Source organism: Taurulus bubalis (assembly GCF_910589615.1).
Source record: "Taurulus bubalis genome assembly, chromosome: 5".
Lineage (NCBI taxonomy): Eukaryota > Metazoa > Chordata > Actinopteri > Perciformes > Cottidae > Taurulus > Taurulus bubalis.
This window is the reverse complement of record NC_136593.1, coordinates 14,636,253-14,656,653: the sequence shown is the minus strand read 5'-3', so window position 1 is coordinate 14,656,653 and position 20,401 is coordinate 14,636,253. Positions and strand designations below refer to the sequence as shown.

Below are 20,401 nucleotides of genomic sequence, written 5' to 3'. Positions count from 1 at the left end.
TTAGCACCTAAAAGTTTATTTTTATGGCTGATAAATTCACAAATTCAAACAGAATACAAGATATAAGTCTTCTGACATTTCCTAATCCTAATATAGAGCAGAATAGGAACTTCTTTATGTGACTATAAGAACTTTTTAAAAGCACATTAAGTTATATAAAAGCTTTTTTATATATTTATTTTGCTTATCATACCTGCAAACAATAACAACACCTTAAATTATGATGATGCTTCTTGTCCCTTTTGGTGCTGCTATTAGATACATACCACAAAACAAAACACCAATGGCAGTCGGGAAAGAAAGTGTATGAATTAAATTAAATTAAGTGCATGTATTAGTAACCGTAGTACAAGTAGACAAGAGTCAGAAAGAAGTCCATGAGCTGAATCTGTTACGCAGACATTATCCTCCATACAGGACCTCGTAAGGCTGTAGTAGTAGAAATAGTGTGTTTTATTGCGTATTAATTTAAGATTTGTATTTATAATTGGAAGTTTTTGTAATTTCTTCGAAGCTAGTTTCACTCTAAGGTCACAGAGAGACCGATATCATTTAGTCCATGTCCCCGCTGGCCGGCAGCTTTCTGTAGCCTCGAGAGCAAACAGGAAAACGTGCTTAATGAAATCAAAAGTGTCACAAAAACAAGCCTCTTCCTCTCAGATAATCAATGGGACACTTTGTTTTGGGGCGTCTGGACGCCGGCCAGAGCCGAACCTGCGAGCAGTGCTCGCACAAACAAACAGCACGGCCCAAAGTTAACAGATCCTTGTTTTGGCGCTGGGCGAGTTTAAACACAGAGTGCCAGGAGAGGGGGAGGGAAGGGAAGGGAAGAGGTGTGTGGGGGTCGTAGAGGAAGAGAGACAGAAGCATGTTTGACACGGCTGTAATCCTTCTGCTTTCAGTCAAGCGCTAGCAGCACAGTAATAATACAGGGCCTTAGCAGAGGAAGTGGGGATGATTCAAAGTACAGAGACGAGCTGTGTCACACTTTACTGTAAACACAAACACACACACAAACAGCCACACACACCTGTGTACACAAGAAAGGATTTGCATATAAGAGGGGAGAACATAACAGGGAGCCACGACAAAGGGAGAACAGTTCATAGTTCAGGCCCTGTTCTTTCAAGAAGAGGAGAATCCCGAGCTAACTAATGCCATGATTCATTTTCTAGACACTATTTAAACATGTGTTTGAAGAACACTGTATTTTAATTAATTGTATTTAGGGCAGCAACCAACAATTCATGTAATTATGGATTAAAGTGCTTAATAAGTCAAAATGGTCTTAAAAATTATGAAAAAAGCCCATTTCAATTGGCCACAGCTCAGGTTGACAAATTTAAATTGCTAGTTATGTCCAGTTGATCATAAAAGACAGCAGAGCAAATAATAACATTTGAGAAGCGGAAGAAGAATATTTTCCATTTCTGTTTCAAACAATTGATCAATTATTAATATTTTCTGTCTATTTAATTGACGCATTGCTTTGGCTCTAATTACAACATACACTTATTATAGTACTTTGGTATCATATTCGTGAATGATCATTCAGATTTAAACAGTGACTGTAATGACCTTAATCAGCCACATATGACACACACACACACACACACACACACACGGTTCATTAAAATCAAGGTGAGTTCAACATGCAGTTTCAGTCTGTTTGTGAAAACTGTTTTAATATTATGTCTCCAGATTTCAGACAGATGAGTGTTTCAACTGCCGAGCCTCACGGTAGACAAATATAATACTGCATGCTGTAGAGTAACGCAGGGCTGTTATTACACTTTCACAATTGACGAAGGACAGTGAAATCCTTTCTAACCGGAAGAAACAAACCAAAAACAATCTAATCTCTCTCTCTCAAAACCTTCTCTTGATCCATTCAGCTCATATTCTAGCCGATACTCTGCAGCAACAGTAGCCAGAAAACACACAGCTCTCAGAGAACAGGGGCTCTTAAAGGTTAGGCCAAGTATAAGGACAGACATCGCCTTAATTATGTCCTCTGCCAACACGCATTCTTGGTCTGGAGCTCGGGCAGAGCTCCAGACGTAGACGCAGCGCTGGGAAACTGAGTGCGAGGAGAATCTCCTCTGAAAGGAACCAGACCATCCTTCAAAGAGATCATTCTCCACGGAAGGATCCTTCGCTCAGGAACGGGAGGGTAAGCGGAGCGTTTTGGGCCAAAAAGGAGGAAGAGAAGGATGCTTAGTTGGTGACGAGACAAGATGCCAGTTCTGAAGTGTGACACTACTCTCAGCCCAGAGCCCGACCCCCTCCGGGCCTCTGGGTGCCAGGAATGCTCTCAGCTAGGAAGTGGCGCCAGGGAAAAGATTAAACACACAGTGTGGATGCAGGACTGCCAAGACTGTGTACAGCATTGTATCTGTATGTATGTGTGTGTGTGTGTGTGTGTGTGTGTGTGTGTGTGTGTGTGTGTGTGTGTGTGTGTATGTGTGTGTGTGTGTGTGTGTGTGTGTGTGTGTGTGTGCGTGTGGGCGGAGATCCATACGTCAATACAGAAGAGTGTACATTAAAGGAGTGGAGGTTTAATCATCACTGAAGTTGAGACATTAAGTTTCATGACATTAAAATAAAAAAAACAAAGTGTGTATTAAAGACTCAGATCACTCATTCAAAAACCTCAAGGTCACGGATTTTTGTGAGTTTTGTGCTTTTAAATCAGTTAGATGATTAATCAAAAATGCATCATTAAATACACATATTAAGGATGTTTTCAATGCTGTGGTTCATCTGATTTTACCTTTTAAGCTAAAATATTTTAGCATATTGAACACTCTGAAGGTTCATTCTTCATTTGAAATCAGGCAGATGCAGATCCAAAAAATCCTACAAGCCATCTCTGATTACAAACTGAGGCATGTAAACAAGCTGAGTCATTATGATTAATAGAGAAGAATCTCTCAGACACACAAAGGACATGCAGGTTGAGGCCTACACACAACATACATGATCAGCCAGGGGGTTGTGAAGGGGAGGTCCACAATTTTTTATCTCTGAAATAGTAATGAAACCCAGTTTCAACCACCAAGAGAATTACGAGCAACAAATACTCCACTGACACAATGTTATACACATGCAGAGAGCCTTTAGTGATTGCTATAAGACAGTCAGTAAAACCAGGATATATTGATTTCTCTTTAAAACCTATGAGGGGTCTTAGTGACTGCATGGTGATAATAAACTGCTGAGAGAGACAGAGAGCGAGAGAACTAATCGAGGAGACTGGCCTAATTAGACCACAAAGTTACCATCGAATCTCCCAGTTGATTCCCAGAAAATGTCAACAAAGTCATTGTGGATGAAGATCAGAAGGACTGTGTGACCAAATCACTGAGGACAGAGACATCACCCACAACCTCCCGACAGAAACCCTGACCTTCTCCCTCAGTGACAGTTCACCGGTTATTTATGCTCTTCTCTCTCGGTTTATAGATTATATTGTTTTTTTTGCTTTTTGTCTGTGTCTAGAGGAGAAAATTAAAGGCAGAAAGAGACAAGAAGACAGGAAAGAAGCAGAGGAAGCAACAAGCTACAATTTATATGAGTCTGAGCTGAAAAACCACGGCTGTGTGGACGCACAAACTGTGTTTCAGATGGAGCCACCAAAGGAGGCTTCACCTTCAGAGCACTGAAGGTTAGTGGGCTGAACCAGCACCTCCTCTTAAGATAAGTCTGCAGAGAATTGAACACAGCATCAGTGCAGGTTTCTGCTACCAGCCGCACAGAGACAAACTACTGCAGCATTGAGGTGGTCTTTTTCAACTAAAACCAGATATCTGCATTCAGATGAGAGAAAGTGGAAAATAGCAGATAATTCAATCCATGACATCAAGTTTAAGAGTTGTGATGTAAACAATCAATGCACCGGGCTAATCATTAATAAGCTTATACTATACGTATATACTCCCGATCATATGAGTGTCTTGCTCAGAGGTACTTCAACAGGGCAACAGGGCAGCTGCTCACAAAAACAAACCCTGACTGCTCCGCCTCCTGATGTGCAGGTTAAACACTCAGCCAATGAACGCACCTTTCAGTTATTGTGGGGAGGGGAAACACATTTCAGACACTATAAAAATACCATTTGTCATCATGACAGTGGAGAGACAATAAATAATCGCATTCAGCCAGTTCCCTAAAGCAGCCATTCATCACATGTCTAACGGTTCCACGTAATAAACGCACAATCAAACAAAACCCCGTTAATTCTGTGATCTGGAGCGGCCCATAGTCCCTCAGAGGCCGCTGTGTGTTTCTCTGCATCAGTGTGTCATGATGAGGGGGAACCTCCGGGTAGCAACAAGGTAATGAGGTTGAGCAGAGCCCGTCTTAGTTGTTCAGCGTCAATACACAACAGTATGTGCAGCACGCACTGAGTACTCACTACATCAAAGAGCGCAAAGCTGGGGTCACATTTTCAAGATCAATAGGGAGATCATGAATTAAAAATGACGTTGGAGGGATAAGGCCTGTGGATGTCTTTGCAGTTCACTCTCTTTATAGCTCCAACCAGCGAGCCGCTCGGCAAAAAGCTTTTAATGAGTTTATGATTCAGAAATGAGCATGCAGAGTGTTACTTCCTGTTTGGGTGGTTGTTTCAGGACGGATCAGTGAGATCTGGGTTTAAACTGCTTGAAGCTTCATTTAAAAAGTTCTAAAAAAACAAATTGTAAAAAAGAAGAAGAAGTGAAGAATAGCGACGTACTCCTACTCACAGTAGTAATCTTCAACAGCAGCTCAGAGCCCATCAGAGGCTGCAGTTTACCCGACATCTGCCATATGTTTCCTTCTTTAAAAAATCCTGACATTTTAGTCAATGATATGCAAAAACATATACAAATATATTTTCTTTAAAAGTTCCTATCCTTAATATCTCTAGTAGAAGCTAACGTGAGATAAATAATAATGTGAGTGAGATACTGTGAGAGTTGAAGGGAGGGCAGAGGGAGAGACGTGAGGCAAAGATGCTGCATGAGGTGAAAGGAACAGGTGTTCTTGAAGCAATTAAAGTACTTAAAACTGAGTCTGTACAGCAATCTTGAAACCCATTAACTATCAGTTTGACGACGATAAGCCTCTGGGTGCAAAGGCTAATTGTCCAAGTAGATCTGTCTGCAGGTGCACAGGGATACAGGAGTAATACTAGTACATGATACATGATCGTCTAGTGGAGTTTGTGTGACTGTAGATAGACCCCTCCTCAATATGTCCGGGCTTCCGGTGAAGCAAGCGTATATCTGGATGAAGGTTATCTCGCATGGGTGTATAAAGAGAACTGGATACGGCATTCAAGGCGGTCCCGGAAGTTGTAATCACAAGATTTGGCCACAATGTAAAATTGGCTTCAAAGCCCTGAGTTCTTACTAGAGGCTTGCTATATTGGGGCCAAAATGTTCTCTTCCGTAGGCCATTCGTTGTTTGATTAGAAATTTGAGATGCAAGAATGGTATTGGAGTTAGATTGTATTCATATGCAAATTTGAAGGAGGTGGGGGGGTCTGCAGTTTCAGACTTTGAAAGTCTCTGGTCTAATATATTTATGATATATAAATACATAAATAGCGAGGCAATCAAAGGAAAATGGCTGACGTGGGAACGAGAAGAAAACTAAATTGGAGCAGGAAGGAAGCTGCTGCCGATTGACAGGGTACATATAATAAACATAAGAAGAAGGCATTAGTATCGCAATGACAATATCAGACATTGTTTGCACATCAGGAGAATACAAACAGCCTTTCAAATGTTGAAATAAAATGTAGATAGTTAGCTAAAACTACCATATTCTGAAACACCGTATGCTATTTATAACTGGACAGTTTTACAGTCGTCTCTGCAGTGGTTATTAACAGAAAGAAGCGCCGTTAACGAGTGACTCCAGTCTGAAGATACTGAACCCAAGTATCATGTTTGCATATTGCTGACAAACACCACACCACACAAGGTCACAGAGAGACAACACACACACACACACACACACACACACACACACACACACACACACACACACACACACACACACACACACACACACACACACACACACACCAACCCAACAAACCACAGAGTCGTGGCCTGAGAGTACAGTCCCTGTGGGGCCATACAGGACACAGTTTAATTTAATTACTATTAAATACTCTGCCCTTGGATCAGCCTGACAACCACACACATTAATCAGTTTGTGTTTGAGACGTGTGTCTTTTTGAAGGTTTTGCCTTCCATATTCAGAGATCAGCAGCTCAGTTGTGTCGTCACCTTGACATGTTTATGGCCAGTTTGAAATTAAACCTTACAGGTGCTCGGACCCGTCAGCTGAACTGTAAATCTGGTCAAGTGTGTAATGAGACGAGGACGAAACCCTCGTTTAAAACTACAGAAGACAACTGGAGCCACAACTGTTCAAAGACACACTAACTTAACTACTATGATGTAATGTTTGTGAAATACAAATTATTTCCCTGGAGGTTCATTGAAGAAAATGTAAAAATACAAATACAAACTGACTAACATAAGAAAAGTCATTTTTAAAGAGCATTGTTCTCTGCTCCTTTGCGTTTTCATGTGAAACTACCTCCAGATTTAGTTCCACCTGATTGTGGACATACAGGAACAGAAAGCACCCAGCAGGACAACATGTTTAATCCTCCTCTTCATCCAGTCAGCCAGCTGAGGTTCAATTAACACTCCAGTCAAGATGAAAGAAAGAAATCAGACACTAATGAGGGCTGATGTGGGTTAAAGACCGAGGGAGCAGAAGTTTAGCATGATGTGGGAGCTCGGTGGCTCGGTGTTGTATTATAGTCTGATATCTTTTAGATCTTATCAGATGCCTTCTTCATTAAAACCGAGAGCACTCTGGTTGTTGTCGATTTTATTTAAAAGCTGGAACCTCAAGTCCTGTTGATCAAAAAAGAAGCCGTAAAACGTGACCCGGGGGGTAGGAGGGGCTGCTTGAATTAACCAGCGCTGAAAGGTGAAACACACTCAACTGCTGCCTGAAAGGAGACTGATGACTGGTTGGGGGCTGGATGCTGAGAGGGACAGGTTTTTCATCTCATTACCCCAAAACCCCCTCCCACCCTTCTCCTCTATCCCTGCCCCCCCCCCCGCTAAACAAGCAACGGCCGACGCAGACGCCCCACCACCACGCTCTGCATAAAGAACTCCAACGACTCCCACCGGGCCTCCCACCTACAGCAGCACACATGACAATCAGAAATCAAGACCAAGGCTCAATCACCACAACATGGTTTCCTGTGGATCTTTTGAAAAAAAAAAAATCACTGAGGTTATGAGTCCAAATTGCAAAGCCCTCCTACTCACTTAAATTATTCATTAGCCACCATCCAAATTTGATTACATTTACTGCAGTTATTCAGAACCACAATGTAATGGTCAAGGTTAACATTTGATTGAATACAATAATCTTTAAACGCCATGATGAGTCATCAAAAATATGCTGATGTTTACCAGGAAGACGCGCTCCATTTCAACTGGAACGCTGATGGAAGTCGGATTTCCGACTCGGAAAGTCAGACGAACCCCACAACTCTTCTGCCAGAAGGGGACAATACCAGCATAATGTGTCAACTGGTATTAATAACAATGGTCACCAATGTTTAACCTCATTAAGTGTCACAGAGTGACATCATTCCCAGCACCGAGTTAAAGGAATGAGGCATATTTATTACTTTTATAATCGTTTAGTCAACAATATTTTTGGCAGCCTTTCAGTTTGGCTTCACGAGTTTAGTAACACAAAAAAGGGACTTTTCAAACAAAGCATCAAATGGGAGCTAAATCAACAATTAATTGGGACATATGATTTCAACTTAAAAAACATCTTTTTATTTCACTGCTTCTTTAAAATAAACAAACACATACACCACTTATCCACTCTTATTTAAACACTATATTGTCTAGCTTTAGAAGCCACGGCTGCCGAGAAATTAGTAGCCTGGAGGGTAAAACATGCCATGAGGGCTGAGACAATGTTAAAGCTTCTCTAATCACCAAAAACATTACTGAACAACTCCTGCTTGGGGGGGAATTTCAGAGCACAATGAATGCCGGATTGAAGGTTTATTTGGGATAAAAGCTCCTCAGCTCCACTAGGTTGAGAACTGTGTTGTTGATTTAATTGTTGGGAAAAAGCAGCAACAGAAAATGAAACACGTTTGAACACCAACAGCCTGCGAACAACAGAACTTCTCACAAGGTGGGAATAGACAGCACGCTTGAACTCCCACGCAGCAGATCTGCTGTTTTCAGTATCCGAGTGATGTTACATCAACACACAAATTACACGAAGCATCACAATGTGCACTTCCACTACGGCAAGTATGTGTGTTAATTTGTCTCTCAACATAATAATAAAAGGATTGAATAAATATTTATACAACTCTGACCTTGTTTTTGAAATAATGATAATGAATAAAGAAAAAATAATTATGCGGCTGGCGGTTTCATCATCTTCTGCAGAGCAATTAGTCTTTAAAAGTTATCAAAAAGAACAGAGATCAGCTGTAATGATAACCACAACACAGCAACACCTCATTATATACAGTGCCTGTGAAGTCAATAGTGAAAACTGCTTCTGTAGCTCAATGTCAACCCAAGGATTCCCATCCAGGGTCGTCTGAGCCAACCAGCATTCCCCGATTCCTCCATTCAGGAGGAAAGCTGACTGCGTCGGACAGAGGCCATTCGTACTCATTTGTGAACCCCGACACAGCATCCCCTGATGACATTTTCTGCTGTATCGGAAAACCCACAAGAAGAGGACATTCCTCAGATTCCTCCACTATAGTGAAGCAGCTTTAGAGCCACAGAAAAGGACTGAACTCCTACAATCAGAACATTTGCATATCAAAGGAAAACTGCTGTCAGCGCAGTAGTAAAGAGACATTAGCATGCAGAGATGTGACCGAGCATGAGGCCGTTATTCAAACATACCAATAGTCATTTCATAGCTATCGGACACTCAGCAACCAGCAGCACAATAACGACAATGTCATTTATTTGGAAGATTTAAAACAGAGCAGGCAACAACTCAAAGTCATATTCCAGGTTGGAAACCAGTGCTAAAAAAAACCTTCAAGGGCAATTATTTTAAGTTTTCCTGACTGTTAAATGTTTGAACGCTGTCACGAGTAAATTATTTTTGGAAAGACAACAAATCAACAGGAGTGGTGAAAGATAAAAATACTAAAAAAGGATCCATCTGCATCTGAGTGAAACATATAAATAGTCGCTCTCATTCATTGAGTGCCACCAAACAGTGAAGCACAATAACACGACTGTAGCAGCTCAGGAGGAATCCATCTGTTTCGTTAGCCTGAAGCCTTCCTGTCAGTATTAATATAAATCAGACGGTGATGAAACATCTCAAACTTGTGCACGTCATGGTTCACCATCTCTACAGTCACACCTCTTCCCTCCTGTCCAACAGCCTAATGTTGACAGTTTGCACTGCAGAGGAGAAGCATATGAAACCGGGTCACTGTGAAATCTCAGGACTAAATGAATGCAATGTAGCCAAAAGGTCTGGAATACTTTTATTATGTCATTATAGACCAGTGGTGCCCAAAAGTTTCCCCACAGCCCTGTGAGATGTGCCCAAGTACAACAACACCATAAGTCATGTTGCAGAAGTGGTTAGTTAAACTAATTTTTTAAGGAAAACCTCACCCACAAACCCTGTGTTACCTTGAATTCTCGCATGCCTCCGTGACGAACGAAGAATTCAAAAAAGAAAAAAACGACTTGATGAATTGAAGCAAACTGGGGGGCCGTGTTTCACAGCAACGAAACTATTTCAAAACATTGGTAAACCACACTTTTTAAAACACATTAGATTTGCACGTTCGAGTAACGCAAGTGTGAGACTGTTATGGCAAAAGTGTTTTAAATAGTAAAATGTTATGCCTCTGTTTAAGAAGTAGTAGCACGAGTTGTGTGAGTTTGTCAATCAATGTTTTACTATAGCTATGCTATGGTTAAAAAACCAGCCCCCATTTACTTCAATTCATCAAGACTTTTCTCAGTTTTTAGATTTTCTGTTCGCTGTGGAGGCATGAGATAAACAATAATTCATGGTAACACTGGCTGAGTTATTGCCCACTTTTGGGGGTGAAGTATTCCTTTAAGCTGCACGTTATTAAACATGATTATTTATATAGAATTGGATATTATAAAAGATTTTTCTAAGTACAATTTAACTGTCAATGTTTAAGTATGTGTGTTAAAGTTTGCATTCACACTGTATTTGCAGCGGCCAAGATGGACTTCAACCATGTCCAGTACTTTTAGCAAACTATCTAGTTTTCTCTTCACACTCTCAATCGCATCAACTGGTGTTTCAGGATTTGCAGCAGACTCAATGTATGGGTTTAATTCTTTTATCAAATCATAATTTCTTTATTTTTTCAAATTAGTTAGAGCTACTCCACAATATCCCATGTAGCCCCTGAGGTCTAAGACTGTTGGGAATCACTGTACTAGAGCTTCATCATCCTCATCATCATCATCATCATCATGTGCTCAGTTAGTGATTCACTGAAGGGAAGACTTTAAAAAGGCCTGCTACAAACTGTACAGTAAGTAGGATAATTTACGGATGAATAGCAGGCCCGGTGAAACCGTCATGAAGACAACAGCACCGGGATAAAACAAGTGGACACAAAGACAGGAGGGGGCGGCCCAGACAGGGCCCACTCCCATTGTCTGCTGGGATAGCGAGGACAATGCAGGACAACGCTAAGATATATGCAAGCACCACATGGCCTCACCCCAGCGATGCACTAACCCTAATCCCAAACACGATTTCTCCACCTAACATTATGGATGATGTCATCCTCCCCCCTCCTCAACCCACCTCAGATCCTACGGACTTCAACGCGACCAAGCGAAGAGGCCGACAGGAGGATGTTCTGCTGCTGAGAAACAAGACGGCAGAAAGAAATCGGATACCCTTTGAGCGCATCTGTGTCACAAATCAGAGCGCTTAAAGGCAACACTATCATATCACAGAGAGCTTAAACTCTCAGGGGCCTTCAAAACTAGGGGCCTCTGACACCTGTCACATGCAAGACTAGACTTTATCCTGCACATGGAAAGTTTCTATCTGCGGTCAGGTGCCGACTGTCCTGTAAAAATGGTTGCTGAGTGAAAGCGGCCGGCGGGACAGGTCAGTGTGTCCCAGAGCATTACAGGTCCAGAGAAAGCCTTACATGCTTCACTGGAAAGAGGGAGAGGGGGACAGTCGCTCTTTAGAACTTTATGTGCCTCCCCTCCCCCCCATCTTCAATTTACAAAAGGGACCTTACCCCTCGTCCCCACCCACAAGGAATTTCTCAGGCATTGCTAGGTTCACCATGACAACTGGGTGCTTAACAAAGCATTTCTCTTAGGCATTCTTCCTTTCACAGGGGAGAGGGGGGGACAACAGTCAAAGGAGGGAGAGGGAGAGAGGGGGGTAAAGAGGGAGGGTGGAGGATCTTAAAATGATGGGAGGGAACCATGGAGGTTGTAGGGGTGAGAGCTATAGACCCGGGTAGATAGGAGAAAAATGGGGAATGGTGACAGGCACACAAAAAGAGGGAAAGAGAAACAGGATCAAGGTGATAGGTGATGTTAAAGAGAGGAAAGAGAAAAGAAACAGTGCTACAAACATTCCAAGCAAGTCTGCAAGTGTGACTAACGCCATCCTGGGAGGCTCACGAAGAATGAAAAGAGCGTATTACGGATGACTCCAGTCGCACTAAACACGGGCGAGCGTTTGCAAGCTGTGACTCTGAGTCCTGTGAATCAACCACGAGGCAAACAGAAATACATCAACCATTAAGAACACAGAAACCCAAGGTGCTCCTCTTGAGGGAAAAAATAATATGATGGCGAAGAGAAAAAGCAATCAGAGAGGTCCAGCTGTTGGAAGCACACACACACACACACACACACACACACACACACACACACACACACACACACATACACATACACATACACACACACACACACACACACACACACACACACACACACACACACAGGATGTGTGCAGCTTGATGGGCTAGTGTTTCAGAAGACAAACCCCTGAGAAAGTCCCTCTGCAGGCGGCCTAAAGGTTTAATAGATTATAATGAAATTACGCTGGCTGTGAATGTCTTGGCTCTTACTTATACAATAAGTAACGGAGCAGAGTCTCCTCCATTAAAATTCCAGTCTTGTAGCATAATCTCATGCGAGGATGGCAAGGGCAGGGGGCAAAGGGGTCTAAGAAAATATAAAAACACATTCAACTACATAGAATACTGGCATCTATCCTGTATCCAATTGGGGAAAAACGGAGCATCTAAAATATTTTAAACAAGTTATGAAAGCCCCAAATGATCTTTAACCAACAACTTGATAATCGTATTCATTGTTTGGTCCAGTTAGTTGGGCTGAATGCCAACACGTTTGGCTCAGGCGAGTTTGACAACTAAGTAGTTTAACCTTGGAGCATTCACAGCAAATTCAGACGTACACTTGAAACTTAAAAGAGTCTCTCTTCTCTCCCCACAGTGACCAGAGCCAGAAAATATCGGCTGTCCACCATGTAATTTGAGCATCTGTACAACCTGCAGTGTGATGTGAGCTGAATCAAACCGCCATCATTAGATCTGGAGGCGTGTTTGTCTGCTAAATCTCTGCATTGGTGTTTGCAAAGTAAGCATGCAGGGCACGGTATTGGCTTGGATTCAGAATTTGATTAAAACAAGGACAAAGTGTCCTCATGACAGTAATAATAATGTATACATTTTATATTTTCCACACAGGAGGTTCCCATTTAAGTGTGTCACTCCTACAGTCACTGCATAATGCAAACAGGAATTGACACATCAACATAATAATGACAAAACCACAAAAGACAACAAATTGACCTCACATTCCAATTAAAAAGCATAAAGTGTTCAAAATGAAGGATAATGAAGGATTAGATATAGTTTCCATTCATAAATTAACATGGCTTTAAGGATAAAAGGAAAGCAGGGGGGGAAATTATTTGCCATCAAATGCAAACACCTATTTATGCAGGCTCACGCTTGCCTGGGAGCAGTAGATCAGCACGAGTATGTCAACACTAGTCTGACAGATCCCCGGATACACATGCAGCAAATCTAATCCCTCAGACGACACCGGCCTCTCAATTCTGCAGTGTGACCAGAATTCTCTTCATAATACAGAAGTGACACGTGACATTTATTATTATCACAAATGACCGTTTTGTTGTCGACGTGTGAGAAATGCGAGCTAGAATTCAACAGATCCCTAAAGTCTGGAATAATTTTCAGTCACTCTAATATGTATTTATCGTTCTTCACATTTAGACAGGAGGCGGGTCCAACGGAGACACACTAAGATTAAATAGTTATAACCATTAATGTATGCATTACACACAGCCAATACACAATAATAAGCAGGACCTCCGGGGTTATGTGATTGATCATTTTTAGACCAAATTTTGATCACATTTTATCAGAAAACTAGTTACTGTGCAATGCAATGGATTATATTCCTAAATTAAATTTGAAGAAGATCATCCTAATCTGTGGAATATTTAACGGGTACCTTCCCAAAGCAACTGCATAGAACACTTTAAACTTGAAGCAAAGAGTAGTTACATTTGAGCCGTTGCATCCATGTCAGTGTGAAGAGCAGTGCTCAGAAACGATGTTAATCACAGTCAAACCACATACAAAAGAGCCCATCAAATATTGTCCATCATAAGGGGCCTCTCAAAAGGCAGCATAAAGAGAAAGATAATAGGAAGACTTGGGAGGTCCCTGGAGGGAGAAGCCTTTGAAAATTGGGGTCAGCAGCATCTATTGGAGGAGCTCATCTTCTTCTACCACATCTCCTCCTCCCGCAGCCCGTCTACAAGCTTTCCTTCTCTCTTACAGTACGACTGTATTCTCCAACATGCTCCCAGTTTACTCTACTGCAACTTCACCCTTCACCCCTTCCCCCTCTGTCCTCATACCTCCCTCCATCTCCTTCTGTCTCCTGCAGGGGTGCTGACACATAAACCCCAGCAGGTGCAGGACGCGCCGAGGAGACACAGCCTCTAATTGGTCCTTGGTGGAGTCACAGCTGTTGCCCCCAACCACGGCCCGGTATGAGCACTAGCCCCTGAACCGACAGCCCACTATTGTTCTCCAGAGAGGAAGAGCTCAGCTCCAATCCCTTATAACGACTACTCACTCAATCCATACAGTATCTGCTATTCAGTGTCAACCAATACGAAAACACTTTCTCAGTTAAATCAAAGAAATTCTAAGCTTCCTACCGGCCTCCATCTTCAACTTTCTTATCCGATTTCATCTTAAACCAACCTCTTAATAATGTTCCCTGGTTCTGTTTTCCACTCTCTCAGACTGTGCCAAGGTCAAAGCGAAGGCAGATTTACAGCGGATCACACTGCGCCAAATAAGCTCCAACAGAGGGTTAACCCCCCCTCACACACACACACACTATCTCTCTCTCAGTGGGTGTAATTCAAGTTCAGTCACATTTTTAGGGCAAATAAAACTCTGTAATTTGTGCTGGCATGTAAAATTAAAGGAACAAGGAACGCAGGCGGTTTAAGACATGCAGGTTAGGGGAGACAACACTAGCACTGAGCATGAACAGAAAATAAGTTACCTGGCTTGTTTTGGATCTTCATCACCCAAAACAGTGGACCAACCAGTGATTTAAATTGCAACAACTCTTGTTATCTTTACATACACCGTCAAATCCGAATCCTCAGCCTCAAACACTCTTAAGCTGAGAACACTAAAAAAAACTAATACATTTCTCTGTCCGTCAGATTAGCACAAGAAAAAACAAGCCAGCTAAACAATACAACCCTTAAAGAACATCAACTCTTAATTTGGACTCTAAACAAGTGATAGAAATAGAACATAATATAATTAGGTCTTTCATTGTATGTAGGAGGGGTTTGATGGGCAATTATGGGGCACCTCAGTCTGCCCAGTGTAGTGTTGATGCCACAGGATAGAGACGTGCTCAGACAAACACCTATTAAGATCTCCTCAGGAAACAGAATCAGGCTTGTGTAAACAAGAAAGGTCCTCAATGAGAGGTCAAAAAAATGACAGCGCCCCCCACATTAACCAAATGAAACAATTTACCGAACAGACTTTGAATGCTTAAATACGTGAATATGTGACTTGGTGCTCTGAGGAATTGTTTTGACGGGGGGGAATGTGGAGTGGCTTACAAATATCCTGCAATGAAAATTATTCCTCCCTCATGAATATTTCTATTATAGGGAAATCACTCTTGAACACTGAAGCAGGAAAGACATAGTTAAGTCATCACTTCCATTATCTGGTAAAGTGAAGCGAAAAATGCAAATTAAGAGACATGTAATGGTAATGGTAATAGGGAAGGAAGACTCCTTCTCCTCTCCCTGCACTGTGCGTCACTCACTGGGTGGAGCAATAACAAAGAGTAATTGAACAGTCTCACCTGACACTGAGATCCTCATGGAGGCCTCCAGGGGCCGGTTATTATCCAGGGCCCGGCTCAGCTGGATCTCTCCTGTGCTTTGGTTCAGGAGGACCAAGTTCAGCTCGTTTCCCACCTCGAAGCTGTAGTGGAGCTGGTCCGAGACGTCGGGGTCGTGTGCGGGAATGCGCCCGATCACTCCGGTAGGGAAGCTGCTTGATTTGTCCGTCACGTAGTTGTTGAAGATGATCTGGAAGTTTTTCAGCATGGGAACGTTGTCGTTCTTGTCGACAAGTTTGATGTGGATTGTGGCGCGGCTGACCAGAGGCGCAGAGGTGGCCTGGACCACAATTACATACTCAGATCTGGTCTCATAGTCCAGGTCTATTAATGCAGTCAGTTCTCCAGAGAAGATGTCCAACTGGAACACCTCTGGGATGTTTCCCTCCACTATCTGGTACATAATCTGTGCATTGCTGCCTTCGTCTGGATCTGTGGCTAATATGTGTGCAACCACAATGCCCATGGGGCTGTTCTCCTCCACCATGATGTCAAACTCATCCTTCTCAAACACAGGGGGATTGTCATTCACATCCAGGATTGTTACTTGGATGTTAACTGCCGTTTTCAGAGCAGGAACACCTTTATCTACGGCAAACGCCTGCAGGCTGTAAATAGGCACATTCTCTCTGTCTAATCTCCGCAGTGTGCGGACAATGCCGGAGGTGGATTCAATTATGAAATCTCCTTCGCCATCCTCACCGCCCTGGAAGGTATAGAAGACGCGGCCGTTGAGCCCAGAGTCTCTATCGGTTGCAGAGACCTGGACCACGCTGGTGAACACCGGCACATCCTCCATGACAGAGCCCACGTAGTGGTCTCTGAGGAAGCGGGGTGAGTTGTCGTTGACGTCGTTCACCAGTATCTCCAGGTAGGTGGTGTCGGACTTCTGCGGGATGCCGTTATCTCGAGCAGTGATGGCTAGCGTATAGGAGACCTGGTCCTCGTAGTCCAGCTCCGTCTGTGTGGTGACAGCTCCCGTGTCGGCGTCGATGTCAAACTGAGGGATGCTGTCGTCCATGTAGTAAGTGATGCGTGCGTTCTCGCCCGTATCTTCATCCGTGGCACTTATTACCACAACAGTGGTGGCGACAGGCCTGTCCTCATTGATGTTGACGGTGTAATGTGAGCTCTGGAACACAGGCCGGTGTGTGTTGGCGTCCGTGACGTTGACAAACACTTTAGAAGTGTCAAGGCGCGTGCCGTCACTCGCAGTGACGGTCAGGGCATACTGGCGTTCTAGTTTGTAGTCTAAAGGCAGCGCCAGTGTGATGAGCCCGCCTCCGCTCTGACTGGTGATGGAGAATCTGTTGCGGGTGTTCCCGCTGGATATCTGATAGGTCACCACACTGTTGATGTCCTGGTCCACAGCTGACACTGTCACCACGCTGGTCCCCACGGCCGCATCCTCATTAAGTCGCATGTAATACCCCTTCTGAGTGAACTCTGGGTTGTTGTCGTTGACGTCTAGAATAGTCATGCTGATGCTGGCGGAGGAGGACATGGCAGGGTAGCCGTGATCTCGGGCCTCCACTCCAAAGTTGTAAAAGTCGACACTCTCCCTGTCCAGCTCGGCTGCTACTACAATCCACCCTGTGCTGTTGTTGATGGTGAAGGGGAAGTTCGACGTGGTTTCGGTGAGCCGATACTCCAGCCTGGAGTTGTCGCCAGAGTCTGCATCCACGGCTTGGATGTGGATGATGGAGTAGCCCAGCGGCACGTTCTCCAGCACGGTGGCCTGGAACGGAGTGCTGACAAAAATGGGGGCGTTGTCGTTAACATCCAGCACCTGCACCGTAACCAAGCCGCTAATGTTGGAGAGCGGGGGGCGTCCTCCATCCTGAGCTCTGATTCTGAGAGTGTATTCTTTGTTGGCCTCGTAATCTAGCTGACTCACCAGGTCCATGTTACCCGTCTGAGCATCGATATAAAACTGTCCCCTGGTGTTTCCGCTCATGATGCTGAAGTGAACAATGGCGTTGCTCCCTCTGTCCTGGTCTGTGGCTGTGACCTGCAGGATCTCGGTGTTAGGGGTCATGTCCTCTGGCACCTGGACCACATAGCGTTTCTCGCTGAACTGCGGTGCGTTATCATTGTCATCCTCAACCACAATGTGAACAGTAGCTGTGGCGCTGCGGGGCCCGGGGTCAAGACCTTGGTCATTTGCCTCAACCAGCAGCATATAGGCTTCCACCTCCTCTCTGTCTACCAGGCCTTTGGTGCGGATTACACCAGACCTGGAATCAATCTCAAACACGTCGTTGGACCCGTTGCTGTTGATGATTCGGTAGAGGATGTTACCATTAACTGGTGCGTCCCCATCTGTGGCCCTCACAGTTAACACCTCATAGCTTATTTCTAGATTCTCCCTGATGCTCTCCTTGTAGTCCTGCTGTTCAAACACAGGGTCATGATCATTGGTGTCTCTGACTGTGATAGTGAGGGTGGCCATGCCCGTACGCCGGGGCGAGCCGTGGTCCACTGCGGTCACGCGAAACACATGGGTGTCTTTAGTCTCCCGGTCCAGCACCTCTACTGTGGATACGGCACCGTTGACCGGGTCTACAGCAAAGAGATTGTTGGAGCGGCTATCAAAGAGAGCTTCTATAAAATACTCCAGCCGGCCCGCCTCCCCCTCATCCACATCCACAGCTTTCAAAACAACAACTGTAGTCCCAGCTGGCTTATTCTCTGCCACAGACACTTGGTACATTGGAGGTTGAAACTGAGGGCTGCTGTTGATGCTTCTCCTCCTCCTGCTCACAATCCCTGAATCAGACCGAGCTGCCTTTTCCAACAGCTTCCCTAAGTGGCCCTGCTTGAAGGGGCCCTGCCCTACACGCCAGTGGACAGAGACGGGGTTGACTTTAGCGCTCAGTCCCTCTCCTGTGAGCACATCGCAGAGCAGGTCGAGCTCCAGGAGCGTGTCCTGCCTCCAGCACAGCGTCTGGGACACAAACAAGTCCCCTTCAGAGAAATAAAAGTCTCGACTGTTGGTGACTTTGCAGCGCATCGGGGCTCCGGGTAGCAGACCCCCCACGGCAAATAACGCAGAGCCTGCTTGGTGGCACTCTGAGCGGTGGTGGCTGTGGGTGCTCAACACACTGAGCACCTCCATGTCCCACTGAGGTTTTCTTTTACGCTTGTTGGAACAGTTTCTACCGTGAACGTGCACGTCGTACTGGCTGGTGAGGAGATGCCTGTAGCCGGAGTCCGTGCAGTCAGCCACGGTGTACACGGTGAAGGGGTTGGAGCGCAGCGAGGCGCACTTTATCGAGTCCGAAACAAACACGATGCCCGCGGCTGCGTCCGTGCCCAGAAACCGCTCCGTGAATTTGGGAGCCAGGACCTGATCCAAAGTGCAGCGCGCGCCGCGCTCCGCGCCGGCCACCAGCGTCCTTGGCCCCACATCCTCACTGATGTGAACAGTGTAACAACGCACCAGCCAAACCAGTTTACACCACCATAAAATCCACAACAAATCCCATTTAACGAAGTGCATCGCTCCTCAGTTTGTGTTCAACCGCGTCTCCGAGTGGGAATCCGTGCAGCTCCTTATTCCTTTAAACTTTCCGCCAGTGAGTTTCCCTTTGTTGCAGAGGAGCCATGCTGTCAGCGGGCACTTCCCTCAGTCACTCCGCCTGTTTGAAGAGGTAAACCGCAGTCACCTTGTCCGGAGCGGCACTCTCTCACTCCCTCGCTCACTCTCTCACTCCCTCTCGCCGGCAGCAACTACAGCAGCACCTCCATGCGATGCGCGCAACTCCGCTTGAATGGTGAAAATGGCTCCAGCTCCCCCTGCGCCTCGAGGCTCCTCATTATCATAAACGTGTGTGTGTGTGTGTGTGTGTGTGTGTGTGTGTGTGTGTGTGTGTGTGTACGAGAGAGAGAGAGAGAGAGAGAGAGAGAGAGAGAGAGAGAGAGAGCTCTTCGGGGTTTAACGAGTTGACAGGTTACCCTGGTAAATGGTAACTTCCTAAAAGCTTCATTCATGAACAGAAAACAACAAAAACAAGACTTTCATGTAGTTTGCTTGACAACAATATATTTCATTACCTTGTGTTTTGCCATGTTTTAATACTGCAGCTATGTATTAGCTTTACACTATTTTGGTTGTATTTATGTGTTTCAATAGTGTAAGAAAATCTAACACCTTAAATTGTAAAGAAAGAGTTCTGTGCTGCAAACTATATATATATATATATATATATATATATATATATATATATGTATATATATATATATATGTATGTATATATACATATACATATATATATATATATATATATATATATACATATATATATATATATATACATATATATATACATATATATATATATATATATATATATATATGTATATATATATGTATATATATATATATATATATATATGTATATATATATATATATATATATATGTATATGTATATATACATACATATATATATGTATATGTATATATACATACATATATATATATATATATATATATATATATATATATATATATATATATTTCATCAGTAACAATATGTTCATATGCTATAGTCACCACCTCCCACAACGGGTTTACTCATTAACTGGCAGACATTCCTCACATGGTGAGCAGTGTTTTAACCCAACACAATGAGAGTGTGAAAGTTATTCTTTCACCAGAACCCAGAGTTCAGAAATCCTCGAAAAGAGGAGCTTTTAAAACTTAGGACACGAATTAAAATGATTTTTGAGTTAATTTGTTGTTTTCAGATTCAACACTTTTCTATTTTCAAAACGGGAGCTGTAAAAAAATAAAATAATATTTTGAGGTAAACT

The 20,401-nt window shown here is 43.6% G+C and overlaps 1 protein-coding gene across 1 annotated transcript in view; it reads right to left on the bottom strand.

Annotated features, from left to right (window-relative positions):
- The window catches only part of celsr2 (cadherin, EGF LAG seven-pass G-type receptor 2), a gene marked incomplete at both ends in the record, with an annotated part of 58,808 nt that extends 39,722 nt beyond the window's left edge, over nt 1–19,086 (bottom strand). Inside the window, one exon of the mRNA XM_079218982.1 lies at nt 15,546–19,086. Within this exon, the coding sequence (XP_079075108.1) occupies nt 15,546–19,086 (3,541 nt within the window). The remainder of the gene's footprint in view (nt 1–15,545) is intronic.
- Nucleotides 19,087–20,401: the final 1,315 nt, after the last annotated feature.